The sequence below is a fragment of the Labrus bergylta genome, chromosome 23, assembly GCF_963930695.1.
Source record: "Labrus bergylta chromosome 23, fLabBer1.1, whole genome shotgun sequence".
In the NCBI taxonomy this organism is placed as follows: Eukaryota; Metazoa; Chordata; class Actinopteri; order Labriformes; family Labridae; genus Labrus; species Labrus bergylta.
This window is the reverse complement of record NC_089217.1, coordinates 5,919,083-5,942,638: the sequence shown is the minus strand read 5'-3', so window position 1 is coordinate 5,942,638 and position 23,556 is coordinate 5,919,083. Positions and strand designations below refer to the sequence as shown.

General features: G+C 40.6%; 1 protein-coding gene across 1 annotated transcript; it reads right to left on the bottom strand.

The window, feature by feature from the left end:
* Positions 1-3,885: 3,885 nt before the first annotated feature.
* dcn (decorin) lies at positions 3,886-23,292 on the bottom strand. Its single transcript, XM_020653655.3, has 8 exons — positions 23,017-23,292; positions 14,937-15,166; positions 10,405-10,517; positions 8,881-9,094; positions 7,711-7,824; positions 7,272-7,365; positions 6,464-6,602; positions 3,886-5,140 (listed from the first exon to the last, which is right to left on the bottom strand). Exons 2-8 carry the CDS (start codon positions 15,145-15,147, stop codon positions 4,940-4,942), a joined length of 1,086 nt encoding a protein of 361 aa, XP_020509311.1. The 5' UTR covers positions 15,148-15,166; positions 23,017-23,292; the 3' UTR covers positions 3,886-4,939.
* Positions 23,293-23,556: the final 264 nt, after the last annotated feature.

Below are 23,556 nucleotides of genomic sequence, written 5' to 3'. Positions count from 1 at the left end.
AAAGTAAGCGCTTGACCCAAAGCTACTGTTTACACTCTATGAATCTCTTCTGACAAGAGGTTCACAGATGGAGATCCAAGCAAGCACATTAGCAAACAGGGCTATTCTTGGACCTCTTGGCACATGCACACGCACATGCACGCATACACACACACACACACTCACACACACACACGCAAAGAGGCTTCTAATAAAATCTCAGACAGCACCCAGACACCACCTTCTGTTCCTACCATGTGGCCATGTGTTATTAGCACAGAGCGCTAAACACAGAGAGCCTCATCCCCTGGCATGCCTATGGATTCTCTCACCTTGTCTCTCATGTGTGCACATGTGCGGCAGGGGGAGAGCGAGACGTACAACTGCAAGAAGATCTCCTTAACAAAACAGACCTTGGTTCTTCTATTTGAAATGACCTACCTGTATCCTGCAAACCTCCCTTGAATTCTTTTATAATCGCCAAATTAATGCAAAAACATAAATTGTCAAATTAGCACTTTCTGAAGGGCTTAACACTTTTCTCTGATGTTGATAGAAAGAATCAGTTTTAAGAATTTGGTGTCATATTGCAGGTAATCAAACAGGTATACGCCCAGGTATTTAGGGTACATTTTGTGACTGAAATAATCACCTGCACAAATTGTGATGCATCTGCTTTCTTTGCCTCAGTCATGGGGAGGTTTCTCTGGTTGCGTAACTGCAGAAACTTTAACCTACACACTCTCACAGGAGCATGCGAAAACACACTAGGCAATGAATGCATGTGCAAATAAGCCCATGGAAAGATAGAAGCACACAAAAGTTTTTCTCAAAACTTCGTCTTCAGAAGCTTTAAAAAAAAAAAAAATCTTGGGATCTGGCAGATACACACAGTACAGTACATTTCAACGCACATGCACCAACACACATGAATCCTGGCAGCGGGCCTGAAGCTATACGTCTAAGTGCTTATGTTCTTTAGTATAGACGTATGTTCAAGAGATCAAGTTGCACCGTGCCCATGCATGTGTGTGTTTCAGGATGGGAAAAGCCAGCAAAGAATAAATGCTGCTGTTCTAACAACGGCCACATGGGGGCAACAGGTTGAAGTGCATTCATACTGCTGTGTTAAACTGCCTCCGAGGTGCTGGGATGAGTGCCAGCTCTCAAACACTGATGCTTTTCAGTCTGTCCTCTGTGAAAAAAAAAAAAAGAGAGAACCCAACACCCAAATCATATCAGAGGGGGATGATTCTGAGCCAGTCAAAACTCTGAAATGTTCTTTTTTTTCCCTCAAACTGCTTTTTTGGGAAGGACGTTTGTATTATTTGTAATTTAACTCCACAAAAGACGCATTTTAAGTAAAGATAGCAGTCTTCTACGGCGGCCCAAAAGTGTCAAAGTTAACATTTTATATCAACTTAAATGGAAATTAAATTATAATTTTCACTTGTTACACAGTGGTTCATTTTTTTGTACCCTTACACTGTCTTCCTCATGTCCCTCTAATGTTTTCACTTTTGCTAACTCTTCTTAAGTTTGTTTCCTATATGTCCTATACAGGTTTGAGGAACTTTCAAAATGTTCAAAGAAAGGAAGAAAAGGGAAAACTGCATTTCATTCCATGTGTTATGGGATTGCCAATTAGTTTTGGCGGTCGTGTAAATATCCTGTTGTTCTTTACTTTTATGCTTTGCAAATTGTTACTTATGCCTAACAGTCTTTAAATTAACAAATTCAAACCCAATTTGTATTTTTACCTTCGATTTATTTCCTTACTTTTTAAATATTAAACAACAACACTAAATTACAAACTCTTATGTATTCACTTATTTTTTCAACATGATAGCATGTTGCTAATTTTGGTCACTTTGACACTCCGTACAAATCTAACGAGATATAATGAAAATTGAGGAAACAATGCAGAACAAACAAACAAGACTCAAACTAGTTTTGATTTGGAAACTGTACAACTTGCTTCCTAAAGTCTCAACCGCTATGTAATTAGTCTCAAGGGAGTTCAATTTCATATTTCTTTAACCTAAATATTCCCCGTTACAGTCTCTTTAATGCCTGAGGAATCATAAATCAACTGCAGCTCAGAGGCCAGAAATGGTCCTTGTGCAAATATTTTTTTGAACCTCTGTCTACAAAACCCATCAATAAAGTTCGAGGCTGCAGGGGGAGCACGGAAAATTCATCCACCATAAAGTATCATTACTTTCTTAGACTATTCACTCCTCACTGGATGTGAGTGAAACTCACATTGTCTTCCCTCAGCCAAAAAAAAAAAGTCTATTATCAAATCTTCTGGCCTGTAAAAAGTTTGCATATTCGCCCTGTATCGGTTTTATGTCCACCGGGGGCTCAGCTTTCCTCCCACAAACCATAGTCACGGTGAGCTGGAGACTGTAAATTGGATGAAATGTCTGTCTGTTTGTATATATAGATGCATATATATCCTGTAGATGTATACACTACATCCAGTGATGGAGTGTACACAGACTCTCGGCCAATACATGCTGGGAATAGCTCCAGCCCCCTGAACTCTGCACAGGATTAAGGATCAACAAAATACAACGAGACTCGCTTTGAACAAACACTGTATGTTACCCATTAGTAACATGAATCATTCTCTTCTGAGAAAATAGTAATTACGGGATGAGTGTAATTTTTAAAAATATTTTAATGTATAATTACTGTAGACAGAGCCTTCTTTGAATTCATGATGCTTCTTAGTGAGAGCCAAAAAAAGAGCCAAGACTCATCTGTCCCTACAAGGCTTTTAAAATGTGCTCAGAATCTATGTCCACCCTATGAATATTTTCACATAAGACTTTTATAATCAGCCTCTATCTTCTTTTCTACTGGAGTTAAGTATTGTTGGTCAATTTATACCAGTGGTTCTCAACTGGTGGGTCGCGGAGCCATTTTCAGTGGGTCGTGAATGTGTGCCTGTGTAAAGACTTCTGTGAATGCTATTTTAAACATGTTTCTTTTGTTCAGTTTCGTGCTTCGGTCACATGTTTTGCACTGACTGAGGTCCAAACTGCACATTTTTTTATGGGAAATAAATCTGATTGATCGAAAAATATCAGAAATGTGAGTCACGATATTTCACGGAGGAGTTGGTGGTGGTTCCTGAGGCTAGACGAGTTAAGAACCACTGATTTATACAATCCTTAATCTGATTTATTGTAACCAGATGACAACAAACCAGCTCTTTCTTAAAGGAAACTGGAGAAAGTATCTGATTGAGGGATGTTTTTGTGATGACTTTTACAAGTGTTTAAAGCTGGATTGTTTATAGGTGTGCTTTATTTTGAAAAGCAGTTTGTAAGCTGGACAGGAAACTGGTTAAAAAAACTACCAAAATGTAAGAACTTTATTGTGATTATTTTTCAAATAGATAATTATATAAAGAAATATTTAATTAAATGGCACATTTTCAAAAAGTATAATTTTTTTGAGTCAATCATGGTGACCTTTTGACTTTTTCAGAACGTTACTTTGTCAAAAACAAATCCTTAATAGGTGCCTGAAGTAACGTTTTTGATTGTTGTGTATATTGTCGTATATACAATGTTTCAAATGTCTCACCTGTTTCTTAATACATGCTACCTGTGCCTCCTCTTGACCTTGTTCGCCAGGAAGCCGCTGCCCTCTTCGTCTCTGTGCTGTAGTTATCACAGCGCCATCAAGCGACCAGGAGGACAAATTGTTAACAATGCAGTTTCTGTTCATTACATCCATTAAAAACAGCTACTTTTTCCATTAGTATTTTTATTTTGTTTAGGACACCTTAGCTGGAGCCCCTGCTCCGGAAAAAAAAGAAGAACACCTTCGTTGCTGATATATTAAGTCTGAGCTATGGTAAGTGCTTGTGCCTTTAAGCAATGAGAGAGGTTGTTTTATACAGCATTTATATACAGCGTCTATACATACAACATTCATACCAACATGGTTGCAGTGGGCATGCCAGTCCACATACACCCTCCTATTTTTCTTGACTCTTAAAAAAAAGGAATGAAGGGCAGAAAAACAGAGAGAGAAATACATACAGGCATTAACAAGAGATTCCAGAAAGAACCAGTTTCAAGTCCAAAAAGCACAAAAAAAAGAGCATGCATATAAATCTTTGGAAAGTGGCTTATGTTTAAAACATATATGGTTTATTCTACATTTTGAGAAGCTACTTTCCCCTTGTCCTTTGAATGTAACAACACACATGGGGAGAAGAACAAGGGATGGGATGTGATGAAGAAAATACACCCAGAACTAAATGAACACTGGAGAAGTAAGCACAAGAAATCACAATGTGATAGAAGTCACGGTTGCTTTTATCTCTACCTGGATTGAATACAATACAAATAGAAACTCAGAGTTCTGTCAGGGAGTGCAGCGTGGTAATATTACACTCTGAATGCTAATCCTAGTACACAGGTAATATCTAGTACATTCTAGTATACCAGTTGTTAAAGGTATTGTAAAACACAAGTTAACCCCTTTGCTGCCTGCTCTACAGGCCAGCTCTCATACAATTCATACAATGGAAAGTTGATCTAACAGTTTTTTTTTTTTTTTTACATTTTAAAAGTTAGATTAAGTGAGATTGTAAATCTTTTTGATTAGGAATCACCTCTGAATTTCAAAACCGTTTCTTTAAATGAAATGCTGTGTGTGAGAGCTTCACCATAGTATGCTGGTGTTTTCTAATACTGTTTCACTGACTTTGAAGCAAAAATAATGACTATGATATGATGTGTTTGAGGTCCATGTAAGCAAACCTTTCAAAATGTGGATTACTGACGTTGTTTTCTGTGCGGAGGCAGTGTTGGTAGGGGGGGTCAGTGTTTTGGGGCTGCGGTCAAACACGCACACTTACAAAACTTTCACACACTCATTAACAATCACACACATCCTCGCCGAGGCGCGCGGGACACTTCTTTTTTTACTTCTTCTACTTCTTCCTGTAGTTGCCGAGCTGGATGGCGGAGCGGTCGAAGACGCAGCGGAAGGTGATTGGCTGGATTTCCCAGTAAGGCACGGGGTTGCTGAACAGGCTGATGCCGGAGTACATGGCCTTCTTGCTGTTGATGCCAGGAGGACAGAAGTCGCCTGTTCCCACTGCAGAAATCTTGTTGACATGGAGGTAGACCACCTAGAGAGAGGATTTAAATAATGACAAGCTTTGGCCACTGAGTGGAACGTGCATGGCAATAAAATACAGCAGATAGAGAACATAATAATAAGTCATGAAATGAATAATAACAGCTCCAGAGAGCCAGAAAGTTTGTTTTGTCTTCAGGATGTTAAAGTAAAGACAGCGGGTAAAGACTTCCTGCTGATCATACTAAAAAATATCTAATTACTAGCTGAAGCTTGAGAACAAGCTCAGCTTTAAATTGCATGAAAATAAAATCACTCAGATTAACAAATAATACATAAGTGTTGCAATGTTTTGAGAAGGTTGGTCCTAAAATTGCAGCACTGCAGCACCAGATGTATACATAAAGTAAATCGGACAGACAATATAATGCTAGATACAAATTCCAAAGCATAAGCCTATACATGGATGATATGTTTTTTGATCATGATTGCCTAATATATTTTGGAGTACTCAAGAATAAAAATGTATTTGAAAAAAATCACAAAAATGGTAAAACAAATATCAGCTCATCAAGTCCCTCTGAGTGTGCTCCTAAAATAAAAACCAAATAGAAAAACCACCTTTACTGCTTTAATTGTGACATATTTTGCCGTTTTTTTAAAAGTTCCCATTAAGATTGTTTTCTTTGGTTTTGGTAAAGAAACATCCTGAATTTGGAAGTGTTCATTTTTACATTAAGATATTCCTACAGTTAGAACCTATTGTCTTCTGGTATAACATGTAACTGATGTGGTCAAGTCTGTGCCGTACAAAACCTCGAGTTTGCTCAAACTGTGCTCAAAAGCATAAAGGGGAGGATTTCCCGACACTCTAATAAACAGGAAAGTAACGGCATAAAGCTGGTTGGCAGATGTACAATGCCGTGGTTCATTAGAAGTGAGTATAATCCCAATTAATTACAGGAAATTACCTCAAAGAAGGTTTTATGTGGATGGGACTGATGCAACAGTCTGTTAACACTCCCACTTACTTCTAAAAATCTGTATGACAGGCTACCAACACGTCACCCAATAAACAAAGTAAATGGATCCATGTGACATTTGTTATGGAAGCCGTGGTTGATCTGTAATCGGGGCAGCGTGAACCTTAACAAAGCGTATGCAAGAATGCAAGAAAGTAAACTCGAACAGCATGACTTCAATGATACAAAATGAGCTGTTTGAACACACTCTAAGATCTATTAAACAAAAGAAGATATCAAGTGCTGGAACTATAAAGGGTTGCAAAAACAGTCTTCCTTTGATCATGTTGTGCTTTCAAACCTGCACTAAGCTGTAACCCTAAACCGTAACTTTAATGAGAACAGTTTTGTACCTGGATGTACTTGTGCTCAGACAGACCAGGAGGAACACTACTCAGGGCGTTGTTGTCGAGGTGCAGCTCTCGCAGGTGGGGGACATTAGTCAGCGTGCCATTTTCCACAGAGCTGATCTCATTGTAGCTCAGACCCAGCCTGCGGGAAAAGCAGAAGGTAGATGAGACGATGTCTATTTGAGTTCCTGGCTCTTCTGCAAAATTTCTAATTGTATAGTTAAGAAATCAAGACATTGATGGCAATGGTTGTTTTTGGCTGCCAAAAGTATTACGAGCTTATAAGATAATACAAGTCAATGGGAACAGAAACCAGGAATGGAAAGTATTCTCTTAAACATTCTCTCATGATTCACGGCTCTCTTTGTTAAAGTTTGATATGTCATCCTTTCCATCTGAGCAGTGATCTTATAAACACAGGGTCATTTTATTTGCCTTTTGTTTAGCTGTGTGACTGACATATTCAAGTAACTCAATACAGTACTCCTTTGTAAAAAAAAAAAAAAAGAACCCATAGGCACTAAAATGCATCTATATTCAGTACATTCTGGGAGTTTCTGTGACACATTTAGGCCTATTTGGTCTTCATCTGTGTCCAAGTTGCTAAAATGTTAGCTTGTGAGCTGGGCAACTAACAACATACCATATCGTAAAACCATGAATTAACCCACCTTAGCTAAAATAATCTCTTGAAATTGAGGGAAATTAAATGCAGTGTCACTGTAGTTAACATTTATGGACACAGGGAATTCTGTTCAGCAGTAGTGAGATAGTCTGGCTTCACACACACTAAGTATATAATTCTCATTACTTGGCTAGGTTCTTCAGGCCCTGAAGGCTGCTACCGGTCAATTTGGTGATCTTGTTTCCATCCAGGTGGAGCTCAGAGAGGGAGCTGGGCAGACCTGAAAACCCACAAAAACACCACAATCTACCTCAATGTCTGAAATTATGAAAGCACTTCTATGTTAGAAAGGACAGTTAGCAATTTGCGGCAAAAATGTTACATCCAAAAGATCCTTATTACATGTCTTATTTTGCTAGACATGTCATGTTCCCACCCTGAAAACGGCTGGCTCCAAATGACTTAGAATTAGAAGAGTTTGCATGTCACTGCACTGCAGACTGAAATCTAGGCATGCATTCTTTTGATAGAAGATGATTGTTTTTGGTCGGGGGGGATTCAATTTGGATTAGACCTAATCCTTTTATTCAAGACGTATTTGTGAAAATAGATTTTAGAAGTTTACCTTTGGGGATCTCAGTGATGCCAGTATCTGCAATGCGAATGTAAGAGACTCTCTTCAGGTCAGAGAAAGCACCGGCCTCAATTCCTGCGCTCTTCAGAGGGTTGGACCCGAGCTCTAAAAAGAAAAAAAAAAAAAAACACAATTGAGGGCGTAGGAAGAAAGAGAGAACAGCAGTAATAGATCTTGGGTTAATTCCTCTCCTGGTGTGTTACGGGAACAGAGAGCTGAGTCATCAGTAAACAAAGTCTTGGGCAAGAGAACTGCTTATATTTGCAAAGCAGTCTTTCTCCTTGCCAGATTCCCTGATTTGTCTCGGCTCATAACTTTAATATCATCGCGTTTTGAATCCACACAGATGACACATTTTAATATGTGGATCAGGAAGTTTAACACGTCTGAGATTAGTTGGAAAAAGTTGCAAGTGCAGCAAAACACGAGGGAGGAAAATAGATAATCGATGATTCTTTTGCGGGAAATGAAACAAAGCACATGCTGTATTATAATGAATTAACAGGCTGCCACAGTCCGTAACAAACTGATCACATCCAGACACTGACTGTGTATAAATCGTCTCAGTGAAATTCCATGAAGACAAGTTTTCCCTGTGGTGTCTTTCTTTCCAAACAAACTCAATCAAATATACCATTCCCAAGCAATTAACTACTGACTAGGTAACGACAAACAGGATGACAGAATAAAACGACTGTTTGCAAACACACAACCTGCCCCAGGATTCAGTGCAAACAAATCATTTCATGATTTGAGTGGATGAATTGGTTTCCTCTTGCCTTGGCAGAGTTGCACTTTCCCCAAAAAACTCTACAATGATCCTCAACTTAGTTCTGTTACTTTTTGATTGACATTGGAATAAAGTTTAAAGAGGAACCAACGTGCAATTTAAAAACAAAATTCTTCATATGTTCACAGTTATCCAACGACGGAGCCTTGTTTGCCGGACTTACAAAATAAATCCTGCAAAGACTCTGGAAATATGAAATTTAAACGCTTGTTTTCGCTTTGAGGAAAAACATTTTGTACCATTCCTGCTGATCTTGAACCATGTGCATGTGCGAAGGCGAACCTCCTGGGATGTGAGCAACGTCTGAATAAATGGTACCATCCAATTTTATACTTTAACCTCTTGTCTAAACCAAATACACATTTGCGTACCCATGACGATGACGCTGGACATGCCCTGGAAGGAGGCCTTCTTGATCTTGGTGATTTCGTTCTCGTGGATGCGCAGCTCCTGCAGGCTCTTGGGCATGTTGGCGGGCATGTCCTTTAGCATATTCTTGGACAGGTAGAGGCGCTGCAGCTTGGTCAGAGGGCTGAGGGCCTTTGCGTGGATGATGGTGATCTTGTTGTTCACCAGGATCAGAGCCTGTAAGATAGGATACCAGATACCCCATTTAAGAGCTTTTACCACTTTTTTCATTGAATTTGAATTGGTAGTTTGGATTTGAACCTCTGCCGCCTATTTGATGGACCATAGCCTGCTTCCATGGTGCTCGACCTTATGACTAAGCCACAAGTGCCCCTTTATCTGGATTAATAAGGGATTCAACCACCATGACAAAACCCACTGGTTTATCAAATGTCTTTGTGAAGCCTCAGGTTGGTGATACCAACTGCAGCCATGTTGGTTATCTAGAGCTAAAATGGAAGCGACCCTAATTGTGGCTAACTCGATAGCTTAAAATGATTAAATAGAGTGAGTTACAGAGGCCAGAAATTAGGTTTTTTTTCAGGGGTGTAAACATGTTTATTTCTGCATTTAAGTTTTAAGTTTAATATGGGGTCTAATTGGAATTGACTCTGTTTTGTGGACAGCCTCTCGTGGCCACTCTCTGAACTGTAGTTTTCGGCAGTTTTGCATTGGCTTCACTCTTCAGCCCAAGAGTTATTTTAATTTCTGTTCTGAAATTTGAAACTCATTTGAAACCCTCCTAAAGCTCAGTTGCCTTATCTGTTTTTGCTTCCACAAAGACTAAACATTCACAGCAATAAATTCCGCACCTGACATCAAAATATGTAACTTCCAGATGATATTCTACAAAAACAAGAATTTTTTGAGCAGATGTTAGACACTCCAACCCTGGGCTTCCTTCTGTCAAGATGGAGAGCCAAGTTCAAGCCCATGCTGATGCATTTTTTGAAAGTACGTCCTTCCTGCTGTTCCAACCTCATGGAAGCAGACACACTGCAATGTGAGGTATGTGGATCACTCCCTGGAGAGGTCAGTTACATTACAGTGGAAACAGCTCCGGCTGGAAGCTAAAGGTATTTATTGCAAGTGGCAAAAACAGGCAGAGGAGTTTTCAGACGTGAGGGTCTGAGGCCTACGGGTTAATACTTTCCATGCACCTGGTGAGCGGAGATTGATTGTAAAGGTTGAAGGAAAAGGCGGATGGTTGGAGGAGGGGGTCGAAGTGGGGTTTATGTTATAAACCCCACTTCTCTTGACACTTCAGCCTTGACTATGTTTCTCATTTTGTATATTCTCAGAATAAACCTATCAAAATGAATGAATAATCACATTTTTCCATGTTTGTTCCCTAGTAACCACTCCAAAACAATTGTGCAGTGTCTTGCACCAAGAGCGTTTCGTTGCGGAGGAGTTGGAATTAGTTACACAAGACACATTACATAACATTAGTAATAATACACAGATGGAAGGAAAACGTGTCTTACATGAAGTCCTTTCAGATTCTTGAAGTCGTTCTCCTTGATCTCTGTGATCTTGTTGTTCTGCAGGTCCAGCAGGGTGGTGTCAGCTGGGATGTCCCCAGGAACGGACTTCAGACCTGATGTAATAAGTACATATCGTTTTATTAGATGAAGGTTTTTGAGTCTTTGAAGCAAACACGTCCATCAGAATGATGGATTACGGAGAAGTGGGTTTGAGGTGATGTGGTGACGCTAGGTTAACCACACTCTGACCTCAGCAGGAAATGCATACCAAACCTATTCATCTCAGTGAGTTTGACTTTTGTCAATCCTTTTGAATCTTGTTTGTTGATCTGGTTTGATCGGATCGACACACAGTGAAACACTTTGTCTCAGCATATCAGCTTGTTGAACTCTTTTTTGAAAAGTAACTCAAGATTATTCTAAACTGCCTTAAACTTTAAGAATTGTTCTGGACTATCGAAACACAAAGAATAAAAATCAGACCTGGATGAGCACAAAAGAGAAGCAGATTAAACAGTAGATAGATTCACTCTGAAATAACAAAGTCTGCCTTGTCATCCTTGAATGCTACACGTAGTCTCAATGATAGGGTGGAGAATGGGTTTCATGGTGGCGTTCCAAAGGGACCAAATAAGTTTTTGATGTGCAACCAAGCTAGTATGGCGGAAATGGACCTTGAAACAAATTTCCTTTGGAGAAAGTAAGCGGCTGCATACCTGGACACTGAGCTAACGCTTAGTTGTTTTGCTTGGACTTTATCACACCACGTCATGGCTGATGTCAATCAGAAAATGGCTTCTGTCGTGTAAGACTTGCTTTCAAAAAATAAAGCAAAGACAGCTGGGAGCAATGTTCTCTAGCATCCATAATTTTCATAATATGCAGTTTTACAGAAAGAGGCGTGGAATAAAGTGTTTCACAAAGAAGCTTGCAGTGTTGTATCTTCATGCTGTACGTTTGTCTGATACATTTTGTCCTCAAAGCTTGTGATGACTTCTGTTGAGCTAAACCCAAACATTACTTCCAGCTTCGTTTTCTTCTCTGTCAGCTTTTCCAACTCTGCAGAGGATGACCCACAAACCGTCACAGCTGTTTGTGGTCACCACAATCATGACAGCACCGAACTGTCTACCTCCACACTTGAGAACACACTTCTTAGTTTAATTGCCCAGCACTAAACCATTGCTCCATCAATTTTGAATTTTTATTTTGACAATCTTTCTTTTAGGAGCACTCCAAACCTCATGGATGTGTAAAAGATTTACTCCAACCAGACCCGGAACACCCATAGCCAATTTAAGGAGTTTGAAATTGGGCTGTCTAAAGCATCACTGTTAAGTTAACAATTTTAAGATTTGTCAAAAGAGTCATCGAAAGATTATGATCGTGCGGCCAAAATGAGTTTCCTCAGAGGGTGGCTGGGCTTAGAGTAGAGGGAGCTCAGAGTAGAGCCACTCCCTTGCATCGAAAGAAACCAGTTGAGGTGATTAGGTCTGATTAGTATGCCTCCTGATGCCTCTCGTTGGAGGTTTTCCGGGCATGTCCAACTTGGAGGAGACTCCGGCATATACCCAGAGGGATAATATATCCTGGTAACCCCTCAGAATCCCCCAGGAGATGCTGGGAATTGTTGCTGGGGAGAGGGAAGTCTATAGGTTCGCTAACTGTGCTTGCTACCACCGCTACCCGACCTCAGATGAGCAAAAGAAAATGGATGGAAGATTTGTCAAAAAATATATAATGCAGAGTGTTTCAGTTTTATCCTCTGAAATATTTAAAAGCCTTTTTTTTACATTCCTTCTGCCAAACGCCCTTGTTCACTTTAGGGAAATCTAAACTAAGCCACCTGCACCACAGGCCAAAAAAAGCTTTCTGCAACAGAATTACAAAAAGAAATTGATTATAATGCCATTTGTTACTTTTTAGCTGATAGCCACTTGGCAAGAAATGCACAAGACGAATAGGACATGCCGAAACTACAGTCACTAACAGGCACTCTTATTTAGGGGAAAGTGATTGGGACCCTTGAGTGTATGATTGCTCTGGTATGGCCTCATTTGGAGCATTTCTAACCATTTACAACAGCGTGTATGTAATGATCATCGAAGGCCTGAATGCCTCATGTGATTTGAGTAAGTTTGTTTTTTAAGGGGTCATTAAGAAGCTCTGGATTGAAGTGGTATGCACGCCAACAAAGCACAACAACACAATCTCTTCTTTCAGGAAAGCTGCAGAAAGGGCGAGCAGGTATTGACACTTTTAATCTGGAACAAAAGGCTGTAAGGTAAGTTAAGAAATATGTTTATCATCTGTTAAACAGAGTTTGTCCATGTTACTGTAATTGTCACTAAATGTCACTTTATAAGCTCAAATGTAATTCAGATAGTCCACAAACTTTGGAATGGTTAGCCGACTCTGTCTTGCCCAAGCATACTGTATGTGTGTGCAGATACCAGTGTTATAACTGTGTGTTTTAATATGTGAGTGTGTGTGTTTGTGGACATGCCAGCAGGTCTGGGGAACAGATGGAGGCTCGAGGCCAACACTTCTGATCCAGCCACGGAGCTCCGTCTCCTGGGTAAAGTGCTGCTTGAGACTAGGGGCCCCCGCTGCAGGACTGGCTGATGTAATGGAACCGAGCGTACTCTGAACATCACTCTCTCCAGCTGCCTGTCGCTCTGACTGTCAAAACCACCTGCCTATCTAGGTCTGTAAACCCTTTTCCATTCCACCGTCAGAACCCTAACCGAAAGTGGTTTGACCCTGTTTGGTCTGCCCACTCCTGCTTTTTTTCTATTCTCAGAGTTTGTCCTTCAGATGTCTCTGTGAAGTTTCCAAATAACGGCCGAGCCAACAAGCTATCAAACTGAACTGCGTAGCGAAGCACTTTTTATGTAATAAACAAGAATAAATTAGGTCAGGGGATTTTCTGCGGCGGATTCTGTGAGATGACTCAAGCGGTTGTTTATGCTTTACATCAGATTAGACAAACAGGACGGATACGCTCCGAACAACAAGGATGACATTTGAGTAAATTGTTGTGACTGTGTGGAATTAAAAAGCAAGCTGGTGATTGTTTCTCAGTCTTGTTGTTGCTTTACATTTAGAGACAGGTTTTGAAACATTTCAGCTAGTTTGAACTGGAGTTCAGGACTTTCCTATAAGCAGGCGAACAATTTGTCAAGAAAGAGCAAATAATTTAACTGTTACAGGAACTGAAACAGAACCGACAACATCTGTAAGCGTTTAATATATCAACATCGCTGTCATCTTCGCCACAAGATTTCACAATAATGCAAAACATAATATACCCCTCGTCTGACCCCTGTGGTTTGGGTGGACGATGGAGACAGCAGAGCTTGTAAAGTCAGTGACTATTCCTGCTTTAAGCTACCACTACTGTGATTAAAGACAATAAAAGTACAGTAAAACTACTGCACACATCCATCTGACCTCAGCATCTGATCCATCAAAGTTAGCTCTTTTTTCCTTTAGAATCAAGGCCAGAACACCAAATGGTGGGAGAAAATGGATGTGAACAAGAAGCCTTTGTATTTCATCTGAATTTATCAATCCAGATCAAGTCATTTTGGGGTAAATGGCCAAATGTATTGATGTAGATGACTGATGACTGGTCCTGACTTGTTCAAGATTAAAAGCATGCTCTGTTTGAGTCTTTTCCAGTTTTCCAAACTTGTATTTATTGCTTTTTTTGTTTGATTTCATTGAGGTATTCCATGTCCATGTTGATAATCCCTCCATCCCCCCTCAAACCCCCACACAGGACTACCTCACTGGACTGTAAAATACATATAACATGCAATATATTTATCTGTATAGTAATTTTACTCAGCTTTTTTTTTTTTTATATCTATTTATATCTGCACCATATTTTTCTATGTAAATACTTGCTGCTGTTTTTTATCCTGCACTACAACGAGCCAAATGCAATGAAATTTCGTTCTTATCTGCATTGTAAAGTACAAGTTCGAATGACAATAAAGAAAGTCTAAGTCTAAGTCTAAGTCTTTGGACAATATCTGTAACAAAGCAAGACGTCGGAAAAAATTCTTTGTTCCATCGGAAAGTAGGGCAGGCATTTTTATTTAATTCTACATGCAAAATAATTGATCAATGAATCAAGAAATGAGCTCCAGCCCTCATTATCCAGGTGAAAAATAATAGAAAAACAAGCAGGACAGGACAACAGTAGATTGGTTTCCATACATAAATATTGACGAGGGCATTTTCAACACATCTTATTCTAACATGCAATTGTCAGGGTGATTTATTACTTTAATCAACTTGACATGCATGGATACAAAATGGGGTCTTAGATATTTTTTGCCAATGTTTCTTTCAATTCTACCTTTGTGTCTGAGTCCATGTGCAGAGTGAATTTTCAAAGAAAAAGTGTCACCCATTGGGAATGGATCTGAAGTCTTAAAAGTAAGGAAAGAATCCTGATTATGTAGAGAGACTATGTGGGATTAAAAACATTTAAACCATCAGGGAGATGTGTCTTGTCTTACCCAGGTCAGAGCACTGGATCACACGCAGGTGGCACTGGCATCTGAAGGGGCACTTGGGTCCTTCAGGCATGGGAGGGAGGCCTCTGCCCATGGGGACCTCGTCACCAGATCCCGCCTCATCCTCCATCATGAAGTCTAGGAAGCCAGACTGGCGGAAGGGCAGAGCCCAGCAGGCAGTGACCAGGAGCAGAGAGAGACAGGCTGACCTCATGGTGCCGCTAGCAAGGAGCCTGGAGGACGAGAGGACACAGTTCAAAGGCTTGGTTGGAGAATTTTAAAATAGTCAGTCTATGATTAGCTTTTAAACTGCAATAGTCTGGTTCTTATTCACTGAGATCCAGCTCAAATTAACGAGAAGAAGAGAAGCATGGGGAGAGAGGACACATAGCAACAGACACTGATTGAAGTCCAGACAGGCAAAGTCAAAGGTGAGAGGTGAAGGACTTGGGGCTACGAGGTTAAACGCTTGGGTTTTACCTTTCTGGGAGGTTTGTCAATCTAAATAGTCAGTTTAAGGCAGGAGGTGAAAGGTGAGAGCAGGGGTTAGCACAAGAAAAGTACACTCATTGCTTTGCCAGAAGAGACAAGCTGACGGGGTACACAGAGATAATGTCACTCGGAAAAGTGATGAAGCAAAATACCAAAGTTGAAATGAGTATTAATCATCTCTGAAAGTTAGAATTCATATCTTCTAAACCAGTGGTTTGAAAGATGATTTGTGCCTCCACCATCCCCAAAGGTTCACCCAAAGCCTTCAAATAATTTAAACTGGTAAGTAACACTATTTGTAGTTTTAAAGTGAATTTTGTAACAATACTGTTTTTCCCAAAAAATTATATTATATAAAAGCACTCAGGTCTGCAGAATCCAGAACTAAACAATACACACATACATGATCTTATATACTTTTGCATATCATTATGATTTTCCTTCCCCCTGGAGGATCATACTGTATTAACACTCTTCTGTGGTAACCTGATCACACCACTGACGTTACAACAATAGGATGAATCCATCCCATGCACACTTGACAACATATTGACTTTGCTATTGCCAAGAAGTTCCTCTTTTGAAAGAAAACTTGAGTGTTCTGAGGACAAAGTCACCCCAGCAGATGATCACCCTCCCCTGAACGCCCTGTCCTCACTCAGCATCAGCCCTCACATGTTCTCATACGCTCCTCTATTGTCGATGTGCTATGTGTTTGTATGTTAATGTACTACTGCATACATCATCCCTAAATATCCTTCCCCAACATGCATTTTCTTACTTTAATACTTGAACATCTGGATAAATACAAATAATACACCTCACTGTATTTATATGTAGCTTTGAGCTAGTTATCATATACCCTACTTTGAGCAATGTACCATACTTCAACATTTACGCTACCTTAAATATCCATATTTTAACCGTCATTGTTTTAAACTCTTTAAACAAAGGGGCTTGTATCAGCTTTCCCTTTCAACCATCTATGCACAACTCCTAGCAAAGCATTTGAAAAGTTGATTTGTTTTAGCATACGATGTTTCTGCAGCTAACTAACAAAGACAACATTTGACTTTAGATGTTACATGTGACTATGTGAATATCTTTTTTTAATCTTCTAAAGCATATGTTGTATAAAATACATAAGCATGATTTGCCGTTGAGTCATTAAAGGGTATTTTTGCTGCAATGGGAGCTAGTATGCCTCGTGTAATTGGCTTGTGCAACAGAAAAAAGACACACTGTTGGCAACTGCAAATACACCATCTGCATTTACTTTTAGAGTCTTGGGATGCATCATGGGAAATTTCATGGCTGCCACCTTATACAACTGCAGGCTATTACTTTTTTAATATTCACAAGTAATGAACCACAGAGATCATTTGTTTGCTTCACTAAAGTAGTTCATTTTACATTTGCTGTACCTTGATGATGCTCATGGGGAATTAAGCTTTTACTTCACCTGCGGAGTCACAGGGAGAATCCTGCCGTATGCAGCTCTCTATTTCTGAACAAAACCACAGCAGAGATGACACATACACATTCTGTCCAACTGAAACAGTATGGAGATCCACAGAAACTCTCTGACCCGTCACACAGTAACACACACACACACACACACACACACAGACACAGACAGTCTAAAAGACCCAGCAATCTGCTTGTCATGTCTTTAGCCAAAAAAATGGCTCTTTCCCTCTTGGTGCCACAATAATTGAAGGGCAGATTTGAGCCACAGCTGCTAACAAATGAGAAGTTGGTCTAGAGCAAACCTTGACCTGAACATCATGACCAGGACCATGAAAGTGACCCAAAACCATCAGTTGGTTTGGACTGAGAGTGGCTTTTGGCTGCTTTATTTGCTATATTTTAGATGTAAACTAAGCCATACTTTTAGTATCTTGGAGCAAAAGAAATGAAATGTTTACAGCAGTCCTGTGCCTTTGACAGTGAGAAAAGGATGTGCTGATATAGTGTATATTCAGGTTACGGCAGGTCACAGGATGCAACGGCTCAGAGAGACTCTCGACACAGGCAGTAATTACAGACCCTCGCCACAAGACAGCCGCCACTTTGACACACTGTACAGCATCAGTCCAGTGGTTACAGTGCTTGCATACAGTATGGCCAGGCTTGAAATCACTTCCATTCAGATGGGAATTGTGCTGGATGGGATCACTCTGCTTTTTTAAATGTTTCTTTTGTACTCTTGTTCTGTTGCTGTGAAGCGGAAAAACCTGAAATACACTGAAAAGGGGGTGACCTCACAAGTCGGTGCTGTGAGCCTGGAATTGTGTCACACAGTGTTTAATGTCTAGATGCAGTTTTCCGTGCAGACGTTTGCCATTTTGTCTCGCTTAGAAACATGGAGTACTGTACAGGAGGCTTCTGAGCAAACCCGGAGGACACGTTGTTCCAGTCCTCTTGAAAGAATGAGTAATCTTGGCCGTGTCAGACTCTCTTATCTCAGCTCAGCTGAAAGCTCAATCCAACAAAAACCTTGTCTACAGACTTGGCTGCCGTTAAATGCCGTCATTTTTGGATTAAGGGATGTAAAGAACTCCTCGGTCAAGAAGTGCTTGTTGATATCTTGGATGGGTTTTTTTTTCAGGTTAAAAGCCAGATGGGTTGTGCTTATCTTGTGATGCATTAATTACCTATAGTGGAAACTATCTCATAGTCGATTTATCACTTTTCTTAGAGGTACTGGCGTGTGAACTCCTCGCATCTGGCTCTTTCTGCAGACTGGAACATTCAGAACTATCTACAAAGCCGTTTGTACCAAAGCTGCCACACAAAACAACAAGGGCTTCCCTGCTGATTACTGAACCTTATCTCCCTACTTTGACCCATGGCTACAAGCACATAAACAGATATACATCCACATGTGCACTGGTGCAGGGTTTCAGACTCCCCTCCATGTGGCCTGCCATCAATCCATCAACCTTTACCCATAAAGGTTTCGGCAACTTTTAATGCAAGCCAGACAGGCCAAAGGAAAAAAAAAAAGAGAGTGATCTCAAACTAAGTTCCACCAGAATTTAACGGTTTCTGTTTTATTGCAAGACAAGAATTACTGCTACTTTGTGAGTCATAATAAAGTCCATGACTGGCTTGTTGATGAAGAGACAAAACTCAGATTTTGAAACCCAGGAAAAAGGAATAGAAAAGATTTTAAGGGATTAATGTTTGGGACATTGACGATTTGCGGCAGGATAAACAACTACAAGTGCTATTAATATAATCAAATTAAGGGGCTTTTGGATTTGGAGACGCCGGGTTATAGAAATGTATTGTCATGATCCAACATTTAGAATGGTTAAATTATTGGGAGGAAATCAAAAAGAGCTAACTGAGAACACAAAGGTCACTCAAAACTCAAAACAAGGAGTCATGGTTTAGCTGCAATCTGTTTTTAAAAGTTGAACTTTAACCTTTTTTTTTTTTGCATTTGCAAAGGCAGCATGAACGCCGGAAGAGGATGCATTAATGAACCTGTGTGCCCCAGGTGTTGGTTCTTTCATTACCAGTCTGCTCAGACGTGTCCTGCTGGACGGCCTGTTCGAGAAAGATGCCCCCACCTCCACACAGACCAAAAGAATCTAGTGAACATGCTGCACAGCACCTCCTCAAGCAGCACACTTGTGCACGAGCATGCTATAACCCAGAGGGCTGTCAACAGAACATGCCGGAACATGACTTGATAATGAAAAGTCTACACCTGGCGCTGTCAGCATGTCTAATCCACTTAAGATCCAAACTTACAGGGGTAAAAAAGGTATTCGTCTTATCATTAATATTCTCAAAGAGTGATCACACCCAGCTGGAAATCCAACTTTGATGTTACAAAAGGTTTAGTGCCCTGCAGCTTTGGAAACATGCTCTGACTTTATATCAACTTCAAACAAACCTTCTTTTAAAATATTGATTTCGGGAATTGGATATACATACTAGCGTAGTGAACATTTGCTTATTTTTGCAATTAAAAATGATTCTCTCTGAAGTTATATTCACAGGGTTTCAGTTTAGTGTTGCACCATCACATCGTGTTAAGGCTGTATGCCAGATTAGACGATGAAAATGGGACAGGCTTTATCCACAAGAACTGGACCGATACTAATGTGGCAAAATTGGTACCCAAACATGTTTCCTGCTAGTAAGACGTTTGAGAACCATGCTGGACTGATTTTCACTGTGGGAAACTTCGAAACAAATGCGAAATGTGACGCACATGGAAAACAAAAGAGGTCAGCGAGCGCAAAACAGAAGATGAACTTCCTCAGAGTTGAAGTCACAGCATGTCCCAGTCTAGAGCAGGGGTTAACGCTGGAGATAGGTGCATCTGCACGTATGGGACTAAGGTGGGTATAGAAAAGATTTATCACTAAGTAAGACAAGAACAAACAGCTGTGAGAAATGTTTCAAAGGCTGTATCACAGAAAAGGGCAAATGGTACTCAAACTCCAGCGTCTTGTCTTGTGTATCTGAAACCTGCAATCCATCACCCTGTGCATGACTGAGAGAAAAGGGAGAAAGGTTGACATTTCCTGTGGCGGCGCCGGCATCCTTGTCAATTCTCCTGTGTCCCTCTTTTGTCTCATCTCTTCCCATCTTTCTTCCCCTCCTACCACTTTCCCCTAAGTCTGGCCCCAGCATTACTAATGATTCCCAGACAGGAAGGAGCAGAGCTCGCATGAGGGAGTAAAGTAATGTTCCCTCTACTGTTTTGTCACTTTCTTCCCTTTGTCAGTGCCTCTCATTGAAACTTTCAGACATAGAAAATCGATGAGATACTCATCGAGTGATTACCATATCAAGCGAACTCATCAAATCTTTCCCTGCAAGTTCTGCAGAATGAATGAAACAGACTCGGGCATTAAACACGTTGGTGTCTGGATTTAAATCAAACCACGTTGCAATGAAGGAACCAATATAAAGCAGACACTGACTACCATCCCACCATTCAAGGGTGTCTGCTACCTCCCCCATCCTTTCTAACTCTCCACAGACCTGCTTCTGAGCGTCTGTCGGCAATGAATCACTGGAAGGTATTTACAAGGCCACAGGACATTTGAAACACGTGTGGGCCTTTTAACCTATCAGAAAATGAATCTGAGTTCCCCTCCCAGAACACATGCTCAGGCGAACTGTAGCATGATCAATAATGAAGCTAAAATGCAAGTTTCCTGTCGTTGAGATGTGGTGAGGGGCTATTGGTCATCAGCATGACATTTTGGGGGATTTTATTGAGTAAGAACATGTGTATCTGAAAATATGCAAAGATGTAGCCAATAAACAATTTCAGAGCCAAAGTGGTCTTGTTACAACACTTAGGCTGTATCAGTCTTGTTAGGAAAAGAGCCGTCCACACTCCCACGTGTGTCCGTATGAGAGGTTTTTCACTTCAGTAATTCCCAGGGCACCTTCTCCTGACCACCACAATCAACATAATTTATTTTAAAAAGAAATAACTGTCGCATAAAGATCATTCGAGATGATGGCCATCGTTGAGTTGTAGCATGAGAAAGCCACCAAGTGGTTAAACCGCATTTCAGCTGTTCCATGAGAAGAGCTGTCGGCCTGCCATCAACCTCAGACCCATTATCAACAGTCTGTGCTGCACAGACGTGGACGAACTGCCCAACCTCTCCCTTTCTTCTCTTTCCATCTTCTCCTCCTCCCTTTTTGTGCTCTTGCCTTCCTTCCTTCCTTCCTCAGAGTTTCTCCCATAGCTTATGGTATTTTCTTTCTCCGTCTGACCCTTAAAGCTTTGGCAAGAAAGACTGACATGTGGAACTTTCTGGTATTCCAGGGAGCGAAGAAAGGAGGAAAAAAAAAGACTCCATGGCTGATGTCCATTTAATTTCATTGTTCTTGTGCTCTATTCGACCTAGACAGTTGAAGTCCAGATGGAAAAAAATGCGGCCCCTGAGTGCAAATCTGGGCCTTGTCCCTTCCAAACATTCACGCACTCATTCCTGGTTCAAATGCAAAACATCTGCTCAGCTCCACTCTTCAATAAGAACTTGTATGGAACTTTTATTTCTCCTGATTTTACTTTCTGCCTCGTTCAGCCTCCATTGCAATTGGTGCCACTTTTCATTCTATTTTGTTTGTCTCAGTTTTTCCCTTGATAGTTTCTCTTCAATTCTTTTAATGCAGTTCAGTGCAGCTGAGCCTTATTAGCCTTTTTTTCCTTGCTGGCAAAAAGGATGTAATGAGCAAGCTAAAGTTGTGTGGTGGCTTGTCTGGAAGCTTCAGACCCCTCTTTGATAGAGGAAGCTGTACCATTACAGGATTAATGGCACTGTGCGTTGCCAGGTACAGCTTCTTTCTTTTTTTTTTCCATCTCCTCTTCAAAGCCTCTAACTTTAAGTTGCCCCTAGCAATTTGGGTTGCTGTTCTGTTCTTGTGAAAACACAACAGCGAACACCACGGTGGGCAGAGGGAGGCTTACTGAGAAGAAACAGGGCTGTGAAGCAGACAGATAAGAGATTGGGGTTAAAATGGTCTGCTTGCTTTCTTAAGTGAGCTGCTGAAATGGTATGTGTAAGAAGCAGCAAAAACAACTTTTCCAAATTAAAGTCTTGACAGGCAAAGTAAAGGGCTGAATAAACACAAAGGAATCCTGATTGTTGTTTTGACCCTTTCCCCCCCCTCATTTGCTTACAGACTGCCCAAATGCCACAGGGACAGGAAACAAGAGAAAATGAGAATAAAAGAGAGTTAAACAAAGAGAGAACAAGAACAAATCAATGCAACCAATCGTCTTTTCCACTGACGTTAGAAAATTATGACAAATGAAAGAAGCAAACAATTTTAGAAGAGAATTTTCTGCCTTTCACTTCATTCAACCCTCTCCTCTTGTTAACATTAAAACACATATTCACTTTGACAAAACTAAACAAATACTCAAAATAATGACTTGGGGATTGCTCATCCATATGGGTTACAAGGAGACAAGGTTCCCAGTTCAAAGAATGCAACAAATAAAGAAAAAGGGGGCTTAAATCATAAACTGAGCAGGGCAGAAGTCATCACATATCACCCAGTGGTGGATCAATTCTGAATTAAATGATGGGCAAGAAGAATATTTTTTTTCTGGCAGAGGAGTGAGGTACCAGCATCAACTCCAGTACCACACCCCCTTCTCCAGTCGCTGCTGCTCTCTCTTATCCCTGGAAATGATTAAAGTCTCTCATCACAAAGCCAAGAGAGCCGTGGGAACAAGACCTGGCAACATATCCGGGATATTTCACCACACACAAATTGCACAAAAAAAGAACTGATTAAAACATGCTCAAATTCAATTTTAACACATGCACACACATATGCAGGGATCTTACTGTAAAGCAGAATTTAAAAAAATAAAATAAAAAAAATCCAGCAGGGAGCATGTGTGTAAAATAACATCATCTGCAAATAATCTGACTTTCCATGCTTAAAGTCCTGCAAAACCCAAGCCACTATCAAGACTGCTCTCTAACTCTGAAACATTAGTCCACAATGAAACCTAACTCCTCATTCTTATTCTCATTTCACCTAATCTTACACTCATTTAGCTTCCATCAGAGTTAAAGGATTTACCTACCTGTTCTCAGTAGAAGCAAGGCAAAGAGAGTGGAAGTTGACGAGGTGAGCTTGACTCCCAAAAATCCAGTCGAGTGGGGGGGATGAGACAGTGAAGTGGCTGCGAGGGCCTATGTGGTAATTGGACTCGGAGCGCGTGTAGCCAAGATCAAGCAGGTGTGCTCTGTCACAACAAGGGGAGGAGAGAGAAGGAGAGAGAAAGGGAGACAGAGGGGAGAGAGATAGAGCGAGGGAGGGGTCCGACTTGCCAAGCTCCTCACTGGACCGAAACAATTGGTGGAGAACTTGCCCCGCTCTCGCTGCGTGCACCAAAAACAGCTGGAAATGGAGAAGGAGGAAGAGGGAAAAAAAAAAAAAAAAAAAGGGTAGTGAGTGAGGCAGCAGGAAAATGGAGACAGGGAATGGAGCGATGAGAGAAAAGAAGAAAAAAGGGACGGAGATGAAGAAGAAGAAGAAGAAGAAGAAGAAGAAGAAGAAGAAGAAGAAGAAGAAGAGAGGCAATAAGCAGTGATTGGTCTGGCAGCCTTCCTCACTGTGACAT

Coding starts and splice junctions, on each gene's coding strand:
- dcn (XM_020653655.3), bottom strand. CDS start 15,147: ATGAGGTCAGCCTGTCTCTCTCTGCTCCTGGTCACTGCCTGCTGGGCT. Junction 9,095..10,404: donor AGAATCTGAAAGGACTTCAT/GTAAGACACGTT, acceptor CCTATCTTACAG/GCTCTGATCCTGGTGAACAA. Junction 5,141..6,463: donor CTGAGCACAAGTACATCCAG/GTACAAAACTGT, acceptor TCCTCTCTCTAG/GTGGTCTACCTCCATGTCAA.